Below are 19,211 nucleotides of genomic sequence, written 5' to 3'. Positions count from 1 at the left end.
AACAATTTCTTCCCCATAAGGGCTGTCAAGGCCTGACCCAGGCTGCTCAGGGCAGCAGTGGAGTCCTCATGCCTGAAAATGTTTCAGTGAGGGATAGGAACTCAACCACCTCTCTGGGCAACCTGTTCATGTTCTGTCACCCTCATGGTGCAGAGCTTCCTTCTGATGTCCAACCTAAATCTATCCTGCTCCAGCTTCAAACCACTGCCCCTTGTCCTATCCCCACAGGCCCTTCTAAACAGTTCCTCCCCAGCCTGCCTGTAGCTCCCATTCAGGCACTGAAATGCTGCTTTAAGTTCGCCCTGGAGCCTTCTCTTCTCCGGGCTGAATAGCCTCAACTCTCTCAGTCTGTCCTCATAGCAGAGGTGCTCCAGCCCCCTGATCTGGAGTATCTCTGTCAGGTTTATGTCCTTCCTGTGTTGAAGTTCCCCAGAGCTGGGTGCAGTACTCCAGCTGAGGTCTCAGCAGAGTAAAGTGGCAGCATCAGCTCTCGGTCCCTTGGCCACACCGCTTCCTCCTCAGTCCAGGATGCCTCCTCTCACCTCACCCCTTTTTAACTGCCTTAAAGCAGCAAACCAACATTTTCCCTCCAGCCTCACTCCCTGGCTGTGGAGCTGCCTCTGAAGGCAGGCAGCTAACGAGGCTCAGCTCCAGCCCCCTCGTTTTGACTTGAAGTTTCTTCGCCCCAAATCTCCCAAGCTGGCATCTCTTTGTGCTGAAAGCAAGAGAGGCATCAGCACGCTCCCAGCTCCTCACATTGATTACACTGTATTAGAGAGTGGTAAATTATTTATCAGCCTTTCTGACTCGTGATTAGTGTAAAGCTGTTCCTGGATGCAAATTGGAATTGTAATTAGACATGGAAGAAAGGCAGCAGCTGAAACCTGGTGGTGGTGCGTTGGGTGGGTTGTTATCCTTTCCCCTCCCCTCTCTCTCTCTCTCCAAGCAGTGTAAGGTACTTTTCTCCTTTTGTATCCAGCATAATTATCAAAGAACACTTTGCACAGAAAAAAAAAACCAAACCCAACCCCATCCATTTATTAAAGCCAGAGACAGTTCTACAGCTGATCAGTGAGCTAAGGCTGGCCATCAGGATGCCAGGATTTGAGAGCTAGTACAGCTTGACTTCTCCAACAGGAGCTTATGCTATTCCTGCAGGAGGAGAAAGAGGAAGGTGAGCTCCCCACCACTGCTGATTGATTAGTCAGCTTTGAATGAAGCCACTCAACCTTCCCCCCTCCCTCCCCAAGACAAACAGAAGGAGGATAAAACCTCTTTGGCAGGTAGAGGAGAGGCAGCAGCCATCTCAAGGTAGCTTTTTACCTGAAGCTTCAGGCACTGCCTTGCCCATTCCCTTCAGCTCTGAATATTTCAGAAGCCTTCTCAGGGGTGTAAAAAGCTTAAACACTTTTAGGGTTTATGCTTAGCCAACTGTAAGTTACAATCAGCTTTTGATGAGGTGGTTGAGTGAGTTTCTTCCCCTTTCCCACTCAGAAGTAGTTAGCTCAAACCCAATTTGTGTTTGCTTCATCACTGACCCTCCTTCATCCCCCTCAGCCTGCTCACAACACATTTTATCTACCCAACACCAGGATCTGCTCTTTCCAGACTGAACCATGAGAGGTCTCACAACAGCTACTACAAGCAGAAGTAAAACTCTGCCCTTAACCCTTTAGCCATCTCCTTGCATTTGGCAGCTGCTGCTTGCAGCAGGCTTTGAGCACGTGGACAAAAAGCAGTGGTTGCAGGACCCTCCTTACCAACTCAGGCAGAGAGGAAAGAGTGAAGCCAGTGATAATGTCCCTGAAGTTGTGCTGTAGCTTTCATTTTAGTTACCCAGCTCTTCATTCATAGCTGGATTTAAAAGTTTCCTCTTCAGCTCAGGAGAAAGAGACCTGAGTGTCAAGCCCTGAGCTGCCAAGATGCTTTTCACCCCAAAACGTCAAAGCACTCAGCACATCCACCTTGCCAACCTCCGCTGCCTGCCCTCCAGGGACACCAGGGGAGAAGGGAAGAGACACCACATGCATCAGAAGCAGGAGAACCAAGCCAAGTGTCATTATCCATGCTGGATTCCAGCCAAGACCCTCTCCTCCTACCCCTTGGGATTAGCACAGCAGCAAAGTCAATTCCAGACAGGATTTTGAGAGCCTGGGTTAAGCTCACATGCAGCCCTACAGCGAGCAGTTGCTCCCAGGTCCTCAAGCACAGCCCCACTCCCAGTCACACCAGGCTCCAAACTGGCTCCATGCCTGCATTTCCCACAGAGGAATGGGAGAGAAGGCTCCAGGCATCAGGACAGGCACAGTTACAGCTCCGAGGACATGGTGCCAAGAGCTCAGTCAGGCCAGAGGTGGCAGCAGCTCAGCTCTCGCCGAGCGCTTGCAGCACTTTAGTGTTCAAAGAGGAGGAGGAGTGCAGGGTGACCCCGGGGGCCCCGATGTTGGTCTCCCAGCACTCAAATCCACAGGCACACAAATCTTCCTTGGCTGCTTCCACGGCCAGCAGGGAGGTGTCTGCCAAGAGGAAGGCAAGAACAGCCACTTAGACATCAGGAGGAGACCAAACCTGTGTCCCCTGGGGCAGGGCCAAGGCCCCGAAGGTCTGGCACACCCCTCTGGGACACCACACTACTCTGCTGGGCACCACCCCAAACCCTAGGCATGGCTTCACAGCCAGCAAGAGGATGGGGCCAGGCTCTTCTCAGGACATGGCTGGTTGTGGCCAAAGGTCAAACAACAGCCTGGAGAGAAGCAGCCTGAGAGGGGATCTGCTTAATGCTCAGTAAGAGCTAAAGGACCTGTGGGGGACAAGAGGATGAGGCCAGACTCTTCTCAGTGGTGCCAGGATAAGGGGCAATGGGCACAAACTGAAACCCAGGAGGTTCCATCTGAACAGGAGGAAAAACTTGTTTGGTGTGAGGATACAGAGCCCTGGAGCAGGCTGCTCAGAGGTTGTGGAGTCTCCTTCTCTGGAGATATTCCAAACCCACCTGGGCATGCTGCTGTGGGTGCTCCTGCTTGAGCAGTGGGGTTGGACTGGATGAACTCCAGAGATCCCTTCCAAGCCTCACCACGCTGGGATTCAGGGATTCTGTGATCCCACTACAGCCACAGGAGGGCGAGTATTGTATCCCTCTGCTCCCAGACTGGATCCCAGTGGAAGAGGGGAAGGATGCTGAGGGTGAGCAGAAGGTTACTGACCTGGTCTCAGCAGAGTGATGCCACAGCCACCCCCGCCAGCCCCTGTCAGTTTGCTGTGCAGCCCATGGGATGCTGTCACCTGGCACAGCCTGTCCAGGGAGGGGTGGCCAACTCCAATGACGTTTAGGTGGTGTTGGTTGATATCAAAGAGCTCCTAAAAGCAACCACACACAGATTAGATGAGCATACTTCACCAAAGAGACTCCTCACAGCTCTGACTCCCTCCTCAGTGGGGTGCAGAGGAGCTGCTCTGCTTCCCTTCTGCAGGCAGCTCATCCATCACCACATACCACAGCCCAGAGGCACCAGGCAGCAAGGTCAAGGCCACAGTCTGAGCCCTGAGCTTCTCACCTGTCTCTTGAGCTGCTGCTGCCCACCAGAGTGCCAGTGCTACAACAGCTCCTGGGGACACCCTGACGACCACCAGCTGCCAGGGGTGCTTATTTCAGGTGCTAAATCAGAGCTCTTGGTGTTCCCCAACCACTTCACCCTTCCCCTGTCACACCAGCACTGAGCAGGACACCCTGCAGGCCCAGTTGCTGGCTGTGGGAAGGGCACCAAGCCAGCATTCCTCATTCCTGGCTGTCATCCTGCCTTGCTCTGCAGCCCTTCCAGTTGAGCTACATCCAGAGGACTTCTGACACAGCCAGATCCTGGCTGGCGAGGTGACACTGAGCCACCTCCCCACGTCTGCTCTGTGCACCACTTCCACCTCCTCCTGGGCTGCCAGCCAAGGGGTCCCTCACCAGCAACATGATGGGAATCTGGCACTCAGCTAGAGCAGGGTGGAGAGGATTCTCCCTCTGGGAAGAGTCATAGAATGGCTTAGGCTGGAAGGGACCTCAAAGCTCATCTCCAGTTCCAACCCCCCCTGCCATAGGCAGGGACACTTCCCACTAGAACAGGTCACTCAAGGCCACATCCAACCTGGTCTTGAACACCTCCAGGGAGGCTGTGGAGCACAGAATCACCCAATGTGATCTTTGAGCTAAAGGACCTGTGAGGGGGGAAGAGGATGGGGCCAGGCTCTTCTCAGCGGTACCCAGCGACAGGCCAAGGGGCAATGAGCACAAAGTGGAACCCAGGAGGTTCCACCTGAACAGGAGAAAGTTGTTTGGTGTGAGGGTGCTGGAGGCCTGGGGCAGGCTGCCCAGAAAGCCTGTGGAGTCTCCTTCTCTGGAGAGCTTCCAAACCCACCTGGCCCTTGTGATGCTGGGCAAGCTGCTGCGGCTGCCCCCGCTTGAGCAGTGAGATTGGACTGGATGATCTCCAGAGCTCCCTTCCAACCCCCACCACGCTGGATTCTGTGATCTCCCCAGGGTGTGGGTGCCTCCCCAGGGTGAGGGTGCCACAAGCAGGGGACCAGCTGAGATGGGACCAGTTCCAGAGCGGCTGCTGTGCTCCCTCCTCCAGTCAGTGCCACCAGCAGCTCACAGCTCTGAGAGGGAGACAGCAGGTGTCAGTCACACCACCCCTCAGCTCTGCCAACAGCAGCCAGGAGGGGGACAGTGCAGGAAGACCTCCATCTGCCCCTCTCCAGAGCACTCCTGCACCACCTCTGAACGACTGCAAGGAGGTGAGCGTGCCAGCCTCACGCAGAGCTCATCCATCACAAGTCCTGTGCTGGCTTGGACACACGTCCATCTCCAGGCCTCCTGATATGCCTGAGTGAGGGCACAGCACTGCCTATGATGATCCAAGACACCTGTCATCTCCTGATCCAAAACCTGCCAGGAGTCTGATGACAGCTTATGACACACTAGACTAGTTCCATGGTTCAAACACGACGCTGTCCAGAGCTGCACAGCTCAGCAACAGCCCAATAAATATCTCTCTATCTGCTGCATATCATCAGCTCTGCCTTCCAGGCCTCCTCAAGCACAAGGTAAAACAGATTCAAGACAGAAACCTGCTCACTGCAGTGCTGCTTCCTGGGCTTTGTATACAAGGTGGCTTTGGCATCTTTCATGGGAGCATCTTGAAGCACATATCAGATTAACCCTCCTCTCCTCTTCCCCATCCCCCAAGAATTCCAGCAGCCTGAGCAATAAAGCACTGAAGTGGAGAGGAGCTACCTGAAGCTGGGCTGCAAACACTCCACATCTCCCCAGGGTGATGCCAGTTCAGCCCTCATTAGGGGGAATCCTACCCTGAGAGGTAGTGAAAGCCACCACCCTGCTGGGGTGCAGGGGGCAGAAGGGCTTTGCTGTGAATCCCATGGGAGATTCTCCCATCCTTGCTGCAGTGCCAGCAGCAGCTCATTCCCATACAGCCTGAAGTGAAGAGGAGAAGCTGCAGCAGCCCCTTGCTAAGAGCAGCCCTACCACTGAGCTGGCACAGCAGCTCTGTCCCAAACCAGAGCCTTCTCCTGCACCTCTGAAGCATGCTGGTGGCTGTGGAGGTCACAGCCTGCAAGCACGAGCAAGGACAAGCAGAGGTCTCCAAGGAAGGCCTGAGGGATGGGATCCAGAAGCCAACAAGGAACTGCCTCACCTGTACCAAGTGGCTCTTGACTGCCCAAGTCACTTGGCACCCAGAGCCAGGCCAGGCTGGCCTCAGCTGGGATGCTGCCACACATCCTCACCCCATGGCTGCATCAACTGGTATTCCAGCAACCTCAGCACTGCAAAAGAAGCTTCCTCCACTTGGAAGCATGCTCCCCCCACACCCCAGCAGCCTCTCCTGCTTCCACCAAAGCCAAGACAAACACAGCTCTTTGTATGCACCTCATGCATCAACGTCAGGTCAGCTCTGGGCACAACTCTGTCTGTTATTTTCTGGAGCCAGGAGGAGTGCAGAGCAATGGGAGCTGGCTCCTAACCAGTCCGTCACAAACCAGTGGCTGCTGGGCTCTCTGCTCTTCTCTCCAGCCTTGGCAATGACAAAGCAGCTGGTTCACAGCCAGAGACAGCCATAAACAGCATGGTTGGCCCTCAGTGCAGTGCCTTGGCCTGATCTCACTCCATGTCCCTTAGCAAAGGCAGGTTTACAAAGCACCAGGGCCACTCCCTCCCTCCCTGGGCACCACTGTGATGCCCATCAGCACCTTCTTTAGGGCAAAGCAGCTGGTAAAGGGTCTAAAGAAACAGGTCTGGTGAGGAGCAGATGAGGGAGCTGGGAGTGCTCAGCTTGGGGAAAAAGAAGGCTGAGGGGAGACCTCACTGCTCTCTACAGCTCTCTGAAAGGAGGTTGCAGTGAGGTGGGGTTGGTCTCTTCTCCCTAATATCAGGTGACAGGAAGAAAGGAACTGGCCTGAAATTGTGCCAGAGGAGGGTTAAGTTGGAGATGAGGAACAGTTTCTTTGCTGCAAGAGTGGTCAGGGATTGGGACAGGCTGCCCAAGGAGGTGCAGGAGTCCCCATTCCTAGAGGTGTTGAAGAAATATGTGGCCATGGCACTTGGGGACATGGTTTGCTGGTCATGGTGGTCTCAGGGCAATGGTTGGATCTTTTCCAACCCAAACAGTTCTATGGTTCTGTCCCTTGGCTCCAGGAAGGGCACTAAAAGCAGCACACACAGACTGTGGCTTCACTCAGAACAGAACATTTCCTGCTGTCACAGGTTTGGTTTTTTTTTTCCTGAGGCCTTAATGTTCTTTAAATGACATTTTGATGTCCAACAGGATCTAAAAATACTGCTGGACAAGGCCCTTACCTCCAGCACAGGGTAATCCTCTGGTGATGGATTTGCAGGCATTGCTTCCAGAAGACTTTGGCACTCCTGAGAAATGGCATCAATGGAGTCCAGTACTGGGTTCATTATGGCAGGGTACTGAGGGGAAAGGCAAAGATCAGAGGATGTTAGGGGTTGGAAGGGACCCAAGGAGATCATCCAGTTCAACCCCCCCTGCCAGAGCAGGACAATGCTACCTAACATAGATCACAGAGGAACACATCCAGACAGGCCTGGAAAGGCTTCAGAGAAGGAGACTCCACAACCTCTCTGGGGAGCCTGTTCAGTGCTCTGGGACCCTTCCAGTCAAGAAGTTCCCCCTTGTGTTGAGCTGGAACCTCCTGTGCTGCAGCTTCCATCCATTGCTGCTTGTCCTATCCCAGGGAGCAGTGAGCAGAGCCTGTGCCCCCTGCTCCTGGCAGCTCTCAGGTACTTAGAAACATTTATCAAATCCCCTCTAAGTCTTCTCCAGACTAAGCAGCCCCAGGTCCCTCATCCTCTCCTCAGCAGCCATGCCCTCCTGTCCCCTCATCATCCTCGTAGCCCTCTGCTGGACTCTCTCCAGCAGATCCCTGTCCCTCAAACTGGGGAGTCCAAAACTGAAGGCAGTATTCAAGATGAGGTCTCACCAGGGCAGAGTAGAGGGGGAGGAGAACCTCCCTTGACCTGCTGGACACACTCCTCCTAATACACCCCAGGATCCCATTGGCCTTCTTGACCACAAGGGCACATTGCTGTGCCATGGGTAACATGGTTAAGATGTCAGACTGGTTGCTGCTGGGGAAACTGGTCCCAGTGTCTTTCAGCTCAGCACCCATCTAGGGCTGCTCCTTCAGACAAACCCAGTGCAGAGGAGGGCAATGTTAAGTTGCTCCCTGCAGCAGCAAATGGAGGAAAGCAAGAGCAAACCAGAGCCAGGAACTCTTCTTGTCACGGCTGCAAGCTGGGCGAATCCAGCAGCAAGCTCTGGCAGTGCTGCAGGGAAGGGAGAGGGCAGCTGGGCCTCAGCTACCAGCAGGCAGCAACACAGTGACTACAGGAAGAACCTCCCAGGAGATACCCATGACACTTTCAGTCCCACACCAGGAGATGTGAGCTCATGAGGGTTGCTTCCCCACTCTGCAGCAGCACACACAGAATCATTAACTGCTTTGGGCTGGGATCTCAAATGTCATTTAGTTCCAATCCCCTGCCATGGGCAGGAACACCTCCCACTCAACCAGTTTGCTCAAGCACCTGTCCAACCTGGATTTGAACACTTTCAGAGAGGGAGCATCTACAGCCTCCCTGAGCAACCTTCACTCTCATGAGACCACCCAGGCACTGCACCTTCAGGAGCTTCTCCTTGACACCAGCCACCAGGACTTTGGTGCTTCGAGGGACTTTTGTGTTGGTCAGCAGGATCCTCAGCATTGGCACCCTGGAAGTAACAAGAGATATCTCCTTGTCCTTTTTCCTCACAGTGCTGCAGCTCCCAAGGCCCAGCCACAGTCCCTTCTACCTCAAAAGGTCCATTGGAGAGCCAGACACCCAAGCTAAGGATTCCCACTAGCTTCAAGACATTTAAGCAGGTGCTAAAGTGCTGGTTGGGTCCAGGCTTGTCCCTCTTGGATACCAGGAACAACTGGAGCAGGGCTACAAATAGGACTAAGATATTTACTGAAATCCATGGTTTTGAAGCAATTTTTCCCCCTTGAAATACTCTCTCCAGGCCCAGCCAGTTGCCATTAACTGCTAATAGAGCAATTTCATGCACTGAGAAAGATTTTAATGGAGTCAGATCAGACTTCAGTGGCAGGAGGCAGAAGGGCCCACACAGGACTTGGATTTGTCTCCCCTAGCTTGCCTTTTTTCACCCAGTCCTTCCCCCCACCAGGTGAAGCAAGAAGCTCCCCCCCACTTCCCTGCAGTGTCATTTGCTGCCAGGAGCAGATCTGCTCCTGCTGCCCATAATGCCATGAAATTAATATCGATCCTCTGCACGGCCTTCAGCTCATGTCAGATAATGACCAAGCACTGCATTGTTCCCTCACCCCAAACCAAGGCAGCACTCAAGCTACCCACACCCATGGCAACACTCTGGCTACAAAGCCCTCTGCCATGCTGGCAGTGATCTGCTATCCTATCTCCCACCCCAGCCTGGCCACCCAAAGCCTCTGTGATTCTATCAATAGGTGAAAGAATCATTTTGGTTGGAAGAGACTTCTAAGATCATCCAGTCCAACCATCAACCCAACACCACCATGGCCACTAAACCACGTCCCAGAGAGCCATGGCCACAGGTTTCTTCAACACCTCCAGGGATGGGGGCTCCAGCACCTCCCTGGGCAGCCTGTGCCAATGCCTGACCACTCTTGCAGCAAAGAAATTGTTCCTCATCTCCAACCTAACCCTCCCCTGGCACAATTTCAGACCACTTCCTCTTCTATCATCTGATACTAGGGAGAAGAGACCAACCCCACCTCACTGCAACCTCCTTTCAAGGGAGTTGCAGAGAGCAATGAGCTCTCCCCTCAGCCACCTTTTCTCCAGGCTGAACACCCCCAGCTCCCTCAGCTGCTCCTCCCCAGCCCTGTTCTCCAGACCCTTCCCCAGCTTTGCTGCCCTTCTCTGAACCCGCACCGACCCCTCAACGACCTTCTTGGAGTGAACAGCCCCAAAAACTGAACCCAGGCACTCGAGCTGCAGCCCAATTCCACCCACCCCACGCCAAGTGTTATTTTTAACCTCCAGCATTACCTCTTTAAGGGCGTGATTTTGCCTGACTGGTATCGCAGGGCTCCACCTAAAGTAAAACACAAGCATCGTCTCAGCGGTAACAGCCAGCAGAGAGGGAGAGGGAACCCAGCACAAGAGACAGAAGGTCTTTCATCTTCAGAACCTCACCCAGAGCATATGACAGTAATTGCAAAGAAACACCAGCTAAATGAGCCATGTTCTCAGACAGCATGAATCTGCCTAACCCAGCTGACTTAATGAGAGGCTCTGGCCGGACGTCGTTAACCTGCTGCCTTTCCCTTTGCTCTTCTCTTACTTCAACATCACATGAAAGATTTTTTCATATATATCTCTATTTTTTTCAAGGCAAAGAGCTTGAGTAGCTTTAAATCTTCACTAGAATTCAAACCCCACACCACCAAAATAGCTCTCTGTGAAATTCCCTGGGGGACAAAGCCAAGCAGGCAGGTTTCTAAGCGGGCTGAACGGGTGCGCCCCTGTCAGCAGCCAGCCTTTGGTGTGGAATTTCATTGTCCAGAAGGAATGTCTCACTTGGCTCCCGTTTTTACAGAGCCACTGTGATTAGGTCTCATTAGAAAGATTATTAAAAGTCCCCAAGGACACTTCCAAAACCCTTGGAAGTCTCTGTTAATTGAAACTAAATGACAGCTGTCCAAGTGCATTTGCTCCCGCATTGTCCCTGGGACGGGATTAGGTTTCTTTGTTCACGCCAGAACCTTTCAATATCAGCTCCTTGCAGCAGGGGCTCTGCCCCCATGGCACCTGCCTTGGAGGGGGACACTGAGCTCGAGTGTTACTGCAGCAAGTCCCCAGCAACCCACTTGGCTCCAGTCCCAGCTTCCAGATGGGACAAAACGAGACAGGAATGGATTCCTGCGACTCAGGGAGCTGAATTTGGGAGTTTCTGCTCCCTTCGCTGCCCTTCAGCAAGCTGCTCCAGGCAGTGCCCCTGCAGCCATCTCAACCCACCCCTGGCGTCAGCAGGAATGCAACTTGTGGCATCTGCTCAGCCCTTGCCACAGCTGAGGCACACACTCTGCAGTGGAGGAGGCTCAGCACACAGACCTACCCCAGGTACCCACGGCGTTGTCCACACCCGAGGGGTTGCCGTGGATCACTCGCTCCCCCTGGAAGGCCCAGCTGTTGATCAAAGTCAGCTCCTCTTCTGTCCACCTGCAAGGCAAGACAAGGATCCAGCAGGTGTGGAGCAACAATGAGAAGCACCAGAGGTGAGAGAGGATCAGAGAATTTGTGCTAGTTTGAAGCAAGCTGGAATGTTTTGGTAACCCCCAAACCATCACAGAATTGTTTGGCTTGGAAGGGACTTTTCAGCTCATCCAGGCCAACACTTAACCCAGCGCTGCCAGGGCACAACTGAACCATGGCCTCCAGCATCACATCTCCAGGGCTCTGAAACCCCTCCAGGGATGGGGACTCCACCACTGCCCTGGGCAGCATGGGACAGGCCTTGACAACCCTTCTGGAGAAGAAACTGTTCCCCATGTCCAACCTAACCCTCCCTTGGTGAAACCTGAGGCCGTCTCCTGCTGTCACTTGTTCCTTGGAAGAGACTGACCCCCACCTGGCTCCAGTCTCCCTTCAGGGAGCTGTAGAGAGCAAAGAGGTCTCCCCTCAGCCTCCTTTTATCCAGGCTGAACTCCAGTTCCCTCAGCTGCTCTTCACCAGACAGACCTGTTTCTCCAGACCCTTTAGCAGCTTTGTTGCCCTTCTCTGGGCTCCCTCCAGCCTCTCAATGTCCTTCTTGGAGCGAGTGGCCCAAAACTGAGTGCAGGATTCGAGGTGTGGCTTCACCAGTGCTAAGCAGAGAAATACAGCAGGACCTACACGAGGCTGCCAGTTGCTGTGGGCAGCCCTAGCACCACAAACCCCTTTAGTGAAGAGCAGCTATCACCATTTACAGCACCCAGCTGGCATTCAGCACTCTCCTGCCTGGCAGGCTGCAGAAACACAGCCAGCCCCACCAGAACTGGCTCTGCTCCCACCACGGGCACAGCCACTACCCAGTGCTCAGACTGCAGGCCAGCAGCGAGGGAAGGAGCAGATCCACGCAGAAGATCCTAGTCCTGAAGATCAAACTGAACAGAACACAAAGTCCAGACCCATCCCCACCTCCTCCACACATCCTGCCCCAAGATCCTGCTCAGCAGCAGTCAGCTCAGCGTGTTTACAGCAGGCAGGAGGTGAGAAGAGCATAGTAAAAAGTTGCATTTCACACATGCAGCTGCGGGAGCCTCCCAAACTGGGTCAAAAGGTGTCGTTAGAATTGTTTTACTATCTCCCAAAGGCTTTGATATGGCTTTTTTTTCTTTCACTGTTGGGGATTAACGCTCTGAGCTGCACTGGGTGCTGGCACTTAAAAAGCACAGACGGGAAGCAAATGCAGATCCAGGTGGTGTTATGCTAAAAACACAAAACTGGGTCTTGCTGCTGTCTTTAAAAAGCAGCCACACAAATTGGGAAGTGCTTGGAGAGTGCTTAAATGCTGGCAGAAAGCGTTTGGTGCTGGGTCAGACTCAGCAAGGATCAAGGCCCCTGACTGAACAGACTAATTAATGGGCTGTAGCAACACAAAAAGCGAGCGCTGAGCTGCCAGGGACAAAGCAATTGCTGGCTGCAAATTCACTGCAGTTCCACCACAGTGATTCCTCCCTCAGCATCCCTCTCAAACCCCCACTGCTCCGGGCCGGCAAGGCAGGCACCCCCACAACCACTCAGAACTCGGAGTCTACTTCGAACCCACCCACTCAGTCTTTCAACATCGAGCATCACACAAAATCCCAGCAGGGTAGGGGTTGGAAGGGACCTCGGGAGATCAAGTCCACACCCCCCTGCTGAAGCAGGGGCACTCACAGCAGCTTGCCCAGGATCACAATGGCCAGGTGGGTTTGGAAGCTCTCCAGAGAAGAAGCCTGCACAACCTCCCTGGGCAGCCTGCTCCAGGGCTCCAGCACACTCACACCTAAGCTGTTTCTCCTCCTGTTCAGATGAAACCTCCTGGGTGCCAGCTTGTGCCCACTGTCCCTTTACTCTGTTGCTGGGCACCACTGAGAAGAGTCTGGCCCCATCCTCTTGCCCCCCACCAGGTCTTTTAGCTCTTGCTGAACATTGAGCAGATCCTCTCTCAGGTTTCTCTTCTCCAGCCCCTATCTCTCAAACCTTGGTACCCCAAGGGAAGCTCAACGACCATGGGGAGGCATCTATCCCACATGCACCCTGCTGTGACTTACACAGGCACCCAAATGCCCATCTCTGAGCTCCCCCTGGCAGGCAGCACTGCCTGCCCTGCAGGCCAGGCACACAGCACATGTCCCAGACCACTACTCCAACAGTTCAATGCACTGTGGAATCAATCCCAGCCTCTGCAGGGATTAGAGCTGGTGTCTGGTGCAGCAAGGAGATGCAATCAGCAGGCTTTTAGGATATAGGCTCACAATCACAGAATGGCAGGGGTTGGAAGGGACCTCTGAAGAGCAGCCAGTCCAACCCCCCTGCCAAAACAGAGTCACCTAGACAAGGTCACATAGGAGCATATCCGGGTGGGTTTGGACTGCCTCCAGCGATGAAGACTCCACCTCTCTGGGCAGCCTGTTCCAGGGCTCCAGCACTCTTTAAGAAGTTCCTCCTCACCTTGGAATTTCTTATAGTCCAGTTTGTGCCTATGACCCTTTGTCCTGTCACTGGGGACCACTGCATGAAGCCTGGTGCCATCCTCCTGACACCCACCCTTTGAGTATTGATCAGATCTCTCTCACTCTGCTCTTCTCCAGGCTAAACTCTTCTGATTCTCTCAGCTTTTCCTCATCACAGAGCTCTCCTAGTCCCCTCAGCACCTTTCCTCATCAACCAGACCTCGGAGCAGAGGCACAAACCCGAGGTAGGAAGAAACCCCTCCTGTGAAACCAACCCAACCACTGCCCACCCTCCAGGCTGAGGCGAGACGCTCCCAGAGCCGCATGCCAGCTGCTAAGCCGCTGCCTTTAAATCCCTGCTTCTCTAGGGCCTGGGCTGAACATCTTTATCCATCCCCACACACACACCTTTCATTTCAGTTGCCAATATTTAATCTGTGAAGCATTCAGGCAAACAGCTCACACCACAGCTACTCAGAAGAGCAGCGCAGTTTGCTGTAAACCACTTGTTTTTAATCCTCTTTCAGAGCCCGCGATTCTTCTCGACACAGGAGTCATTATATCACGCTGTTCTTTTCTTGCCACGTTAAGCAAAAACCTTCTGAAGTCTGACACCCCCATCTCTCACTTCCCCCTCTGCTTTGCCAGCTGGAAAAGGGGAAAAAAAAAATTGCTGTATGCAAGCTGAAGCTTGAGCAGGGAATGAAGACGTCGGTGCCGCTCTTTCATTTCGCCTGCCGTGTGATTGTGTGGGAGATTGGCCTCAGCACCAAGGGTAAACTGCTCTGCTCTGCTCCAGGACTGTGTTTCTGGGGCAGGCTGCAAGTTCATAACACAATCACCACACACACTGCCACCCCCTCTAGCTGTCTCACTTGCAGTCCCAGTGATGAAAAGTTGCACCTGGCTCCGAGAGCACAAAGGGAGGGTTCTGCTGCTCCAGCTGCCAGAGGAGTCCCTACACAGAGCCTCCTCAGACACCCAACTCGACTCCAAGGGCAGAAGGAAAAGAAATTCTCTTTCATCAACCACTGATAAAGGGGAAATCTGGGCAGGAGATCAGGAGGAAATGTAGCACATGCAGGAAAAAAAAACCCACCAAGCATTGGAAAACACAGAAAAAAGCAGAAAGGATCCAAGACTTGAGGACTGAAAAGCAAAACCTGGAAGATGCTCAGGGATAGAGAGGAAACAGAAGATAAAAGCAAAATTAACCACATCACAGTGTTTTATTTGCTTGGTAAAATAAACCTTTTTTGGGGGGGGTTGAAGTCTTTAACATGCCATTAACTTCAGGAAATGCAGGTATTTACAAGAGCCTGAGCTGAAAAGTCAAATCACTGAGCAGAACTGAGTCTGTTCTAGCCTAAATCTTACCCTGGGCAAGGGAAATGGTGCAAGTTTTACACAGTGCCTACATCCAGCTGCTTGGATCAGGAGAGGAAAATTGTAAGAGAGATGATTTAGAGGTCAGAGCCCTGGGAGAGAGCACATGTCTGCTGCTGGGAGCACAGGGCAGTGATAGGAAAGGAGCTGGGCTCAGGGTGCCACCACTGCAGCCACAGCCCAGGGCAGTGACAGAAGGGAAAGGAGCTGGGCTCAGGGTGCCACCACTGCAGCCACAGCCCAGGACAGTGACAGAAGGGAAAGGAGCTGGGCTCAGGGTGCCACCACTGCAGCCACAGCCCAGAACAGTGACAGAAGGGAAAGGAGCTGGGCTCAGGGTGTCACCACTGCAGCCACAGCCCAGAACAGTGACAGAAGGGAAAGGAGCTGGGCTCAGGGTGCCACCACTGCAGCCCAGAACAGTGACAGAAGGGAAAGGAGCTGTGCTCAGGGTGCCACCACCACAGCCCAGGACATGGCCAGAGAGACTAAGAGGTGCCAGTGCCACAATCTGTGCAGGTACAAGCAAAGCTGGGCCATGGGGAGCCATGCAGGGAGGCTTCCCTGCCACAATGAGTTACCTGGCTGTGGACTCTCCCTCCTTCAGCGGGCAGGAGATGGCACCACAGGCTGTCAGCAGGGCTGCAGCCAAGCAGACAGCATAGGCAGCACTGGAACCCAGGCCAGCTCCAGTGGGCAGCTGGGACCACACCAGTATGTCCAGGTTTGGAACATCTCTGAAAGAGAAACACACAGGATGTGATGCCAGCACAAGAATCCCACCTTGAGATGACATTTCAGAGGGAAAATGATGCCAGTTGGGATGGATGGCAGGGTGGAAACTGGCACCACACTCACACAGGGCTCACCAGGCCTGGGTTCCCACAGGGGAGTGGCCTCACTAAGCCACTATAGTAGAACCAATCCCTGCTGGATTGGATCTGTGATTAGCACAGCTTGTCAAGCTGCTGGCAGGGGCACTCAGTAACTAAAGACTTAAGCAGCTCCATAAAGAGACCCTTCAAAGATTGCTGGAAACACAATTCTAATCCTGTTTCTGAATAGAGCATAAATATCCCCAACCTCCCCTTAATAAATGCCCCTGTTTCATCTTCTCACCAGCTTGCACTGGTTACAACCAGTGGGGAAGATGAAACAGGCACACGTGCCCCTTTTCCCCATTGACCTGCACTTGGGTTGGGTTTCAGCCCCCAACATCAAACCCAGGAGCTTTCACAGGCTGGTGAGTGACAGCAGCTCTGCACTGGTGGTTTCAGAGCAGGCTGCTGACAGCCTCACTGCTGACACCAAGCAGCTTGGAGATTGTAAAGCCAAACATGCTGCAGCCACACATCACAACTCTTTAACCCCTGATTCCTCTGTGATGAATACTGAGAGCAGGTTCTGACTTGGGTTAAAATACAAACCACATCATTGTTTAGGCTGGAAAAGACCTTCAGGTCACCAAGCCCAACCACCAACCCAGCACTGCAGGGCACCACTAAACCATGGCCCTCAGCACCACAGCTACACAGCTCTGAAACCGCTCCAGGGATTGGGGACTCCACCACTGCCCTGGGCGGCCTGGGACAGGACCTGACAACCCTCAAAGGGAAGAAATAGTTCCTCATGTCTAACCTAAACCTTCCCTGGGGCAACTTGAGGCTGTTTCCTCTCATGGTGTCACTTGCTGTGTGCGAGAACAGCTTCACAAGAACAGTGGTGCTGACCTGAGCCCCTGCCCAGTAACCTCCACTGGCATCACAGAATCACACAGGAGCACAGGATGTTAGGGGTTGGAAGGGATGCAAAGAGATCATCCAGTCCAACCGCCCTGCCAGAGCAGGACCACACAATCCAGCTCAGGGCACACAGGAACACATCCAGACAGGCCTTGAAGGGCTCCAGAGAAGGAGACTCCACAGCCTCTCTGGGCAGCCTGTTCAGTGCTCTGGGACCCTTACAGCAAGGAATTTCCCCCTTGTGTTGAGCTGGAACCTCCTGTGCTGCAGCTTCCATCCATTGCTGCTTGTCCTATCCCAGGGAGCAGTGAGCAGAGCCTGTCCCCCCTTCCTGACCCTCAGCATTCAGATGTTTAGAAACATTTATTAGATTCCCTCTCAATCTCTTCTCCAGACTAAGCAGCCCCAGGTCCCTCAGCCTCTCCTCATCAGGCAGTGCTCCAGTCCCCTCATCATCCTCACAGCCCTCTGCTGTACCCTCTCCAGCAGATCCCTGTCCCTCTTAAACTGCAACAGTGTTGGCCAAGTTCAGAAACTGGGACAGCCCTGAGCTGTGCTTATCCTAAGCTCTCATCTTTTTAGGACTATTCAATCCAGAAGAGGGACCAGACTGAGTTCAGCTAATGAACATGGTGTGTTTCTGTGGCAGTCTTCCTAACCTAACCCAGGACAAACTCAGCTGCCTGCTGGAGGCAAGGATGTCTGTCTCTGCTTCTGAAAGCCTGGCTGAGGCACTTAGTGCCATGGTCTAGTTCACTGGATAGGGCTGGGTGATAGGTTGGACTGGATGATCTTGGAGGTCTCTTCCAACCTGGTTGATTCTATGATTCTATGATTCTATGAAGGCTGCACAGAAAGGGAGGGATGGATTGCCCTGGATTTAAGCACCTCCAAGTCTAAACAGCAGCATATTATTCCCAGCTATCTGCTTGGGAACTCCTCACCCACCAAACAGCATCTCCCAAGGTACTCAGAACCAAAACAAACCAAGATTCTTGGTGATTTTTTTTGCCTTGTCTCAAAGATTTGGTTTCTTCTGGTGACTGAAGGAGCAATGAGTGAACAAAACTCAAGACAGGAGGTGTATTTTGAGGCAGGAAGGAAGCCTTACCCATACTTAGCTGAAATAGCCAGGTACATATAAAGAAAGGCAAGAGTAGCAAGGCTCTCAGGAGATGAGGCTCTGGCAGCAATTCCAGCAAACTCTTTCAGTGTCTCCAGCTGCTCTACACTGGGGGACTTAGAGCCATCAGAGGCAGCTATGGAAGCAAGCAGGGGAGAATTCAAAACCAGGGAATTAGTAAACTTAAAAGAAGTATTTAGAAGAACAACATCTCCTGTCTCAGCAGGCAGAAAGATTGAGTTGCTTGCAGATTTTACCTACAAGCATCCCTCCTGTGGATTCATGATAAAAGCAAAGCCAAGTTTCCAACCCAGAGTTTCCATCTTCCCCATCTGGAGCTACACTTCCCAGGGCACTCATCCATCATGATGTACAACTTGGCAAATCACAAACTCTTCATTCAAGAGGAGGGATATTCTGCTGCACTTCACACCAGTCTGGACTCCAAAGAGCCAGGAGCAGCCATCAGGGCAAAAGGACTTTTGGTCAGGGCTGAGAGAGGTTGCCAGTGCTCTGACTCAGACTTTGTCCTGTCTTCTACTAAGCAAACAGTGGTCAGAAGGATGACAGGAGTTAATGCCAGGTGCTCCAGAACAAAATGGTACAAGCACCAGTCAGGGACTCTGCTCAGCACAAGATGCTACACAAATTCCAGCAAGGGCTGGCAGGAGGCAGGAAAACAGACCTCATACTCCTGCCTTCCCTGAGAGTCCTCAGCTCAGACCAGCTTCAGGTAGACTCCTTCTCATCCCACTACCAGTAGTAGCCCTGGCTACGGTCCCTGGATGGCTCCTGCACGTATTACCACACTGCCTGAGCTACAGCAGAGTACAACAAGGCCCTGGGAACCTGAAACAGAGGGACACAGCCACAGCGAGGGCCACTCGCGGTACCAGAACGTCAGGCAGGTCCCAAGAGACACAGGGAGCGAGTTGGAGTGCCAGATCCGGGGGTGTGCAGGGCCACGTTAGCCAAACACACGCTGGGCGTGGGCAGAGGCCAGGAGGCCTAGCAACACTCCGCAGGGGCAAGGAACAACCCTGCGGGGTCGCAGTGTGGTCACCCCACGAGGGGCTCCCCAGCGCAGTGAGCCCAAGGCGGGGCCCCCAGCACAGTCAGAGGGCAGAAGCTGTCCATAAGGACCAAGAGCCCCCCAAGGCCCCCGGGCAGCGTTCTCCTCCTGCTAGCTTTGCTTGCCTGCAAACCCTTTGCGCAGAGCCTGGAGGCGAAGCGTGTCCCAGCTCCTCTCAACGCCAACGCCGGGCAGACGAATACAGACCTTGCCCTCCCCACAGGGCCTCAGCCGGAGGAAGGTCCTGAGGTCCAGCGCCACGGCCAAAGCCACCTGCAGGTGAGGAGAAGGGGCCTCAGGGGACAAGAAAGGCAGCCAGGCCGGAGCCCCGGAGACCTGGGCGACGGCAGGCCCCTTACCTTGCCGTGCACCACGGCGTGCTCCCCGTGGAGGATGGCCTTGCCCGGGGCAGACAGCAGCAGCCTGCGCTCCCACATCGCCCCGGCAGGACGCAACCCCGCCGGGACTGCCGCCCCTGCCGCCGCCACTGCCCCTGCCGCCGCCACTGCCACTGCCGCCGCCGCTGCCGGAGCCCGGCCCTCGGAGCGACAGCGCCGCGCACCAATAGGAGTCCCGCTCGGCCCCGCCCTCCTTGCTTTTAAACCAATAGCGGCGCTCCCCGTGT

At 53.8% G+C, this 19,211-nt stretch overlaps 1 protein-coding gene across 1 annotated transcript; it reads right to left on the bottom strand.

Moving 5' to 3' along the window:
- Positions 1–1,010: 1,010 nt before the first annotated feature.
- On the bottom strand, positions 1,011–19,090 carry MVK (mevalonate kinase). Its single transcript, XM_064168422.1, has 10 exons — positions 18,946–19,090; positions 18,712–18,859; positions 17,503–17,650; positions 15,231–15,386; positions 10,683–10,786; positions 9,614–9,659; positions 8,204–8,294; positions 6,857–6,973; positions 3,204–3,357; positions 1,011–2,516 (listed from the first exon to the last, which is right to left on the bottom strand). The coding sequence occupies exons 1-10, from the start codon at positions 19,021–19,023 to the stop codon at positions 2,365–2,367; spliced, it is 1,194 nt and encodes a 397-aa protein (XP_064024492.1). The 5' UTR covers positions 19,024–19,090; the 3' UTR covers positions 1,011–2,364.
- Positions 19,091–19,211: the final 121 nt, after the last annotated feature.

This window comes from Pogoniulus pusillus, chromosome 30 (assembly GCF_015220805.1).
Source record: "Pogoniulus pusillus isolate bPogPus1 chromosome 30, bPogPus1.pri, whole genome shotgun sequence".
NCBI classification, from domain to species: domain Eukaryota; kingdom Metazoa; phylum Chordata; class Aves; order Piciformes; family Lybiidae; genus Pogoniulus; species Pogoniulus pusillus.
Note: the sequence above shows the minus strand (reverse complement) of the source record. Positions and strands in the feature narration are given on the sequence as shown.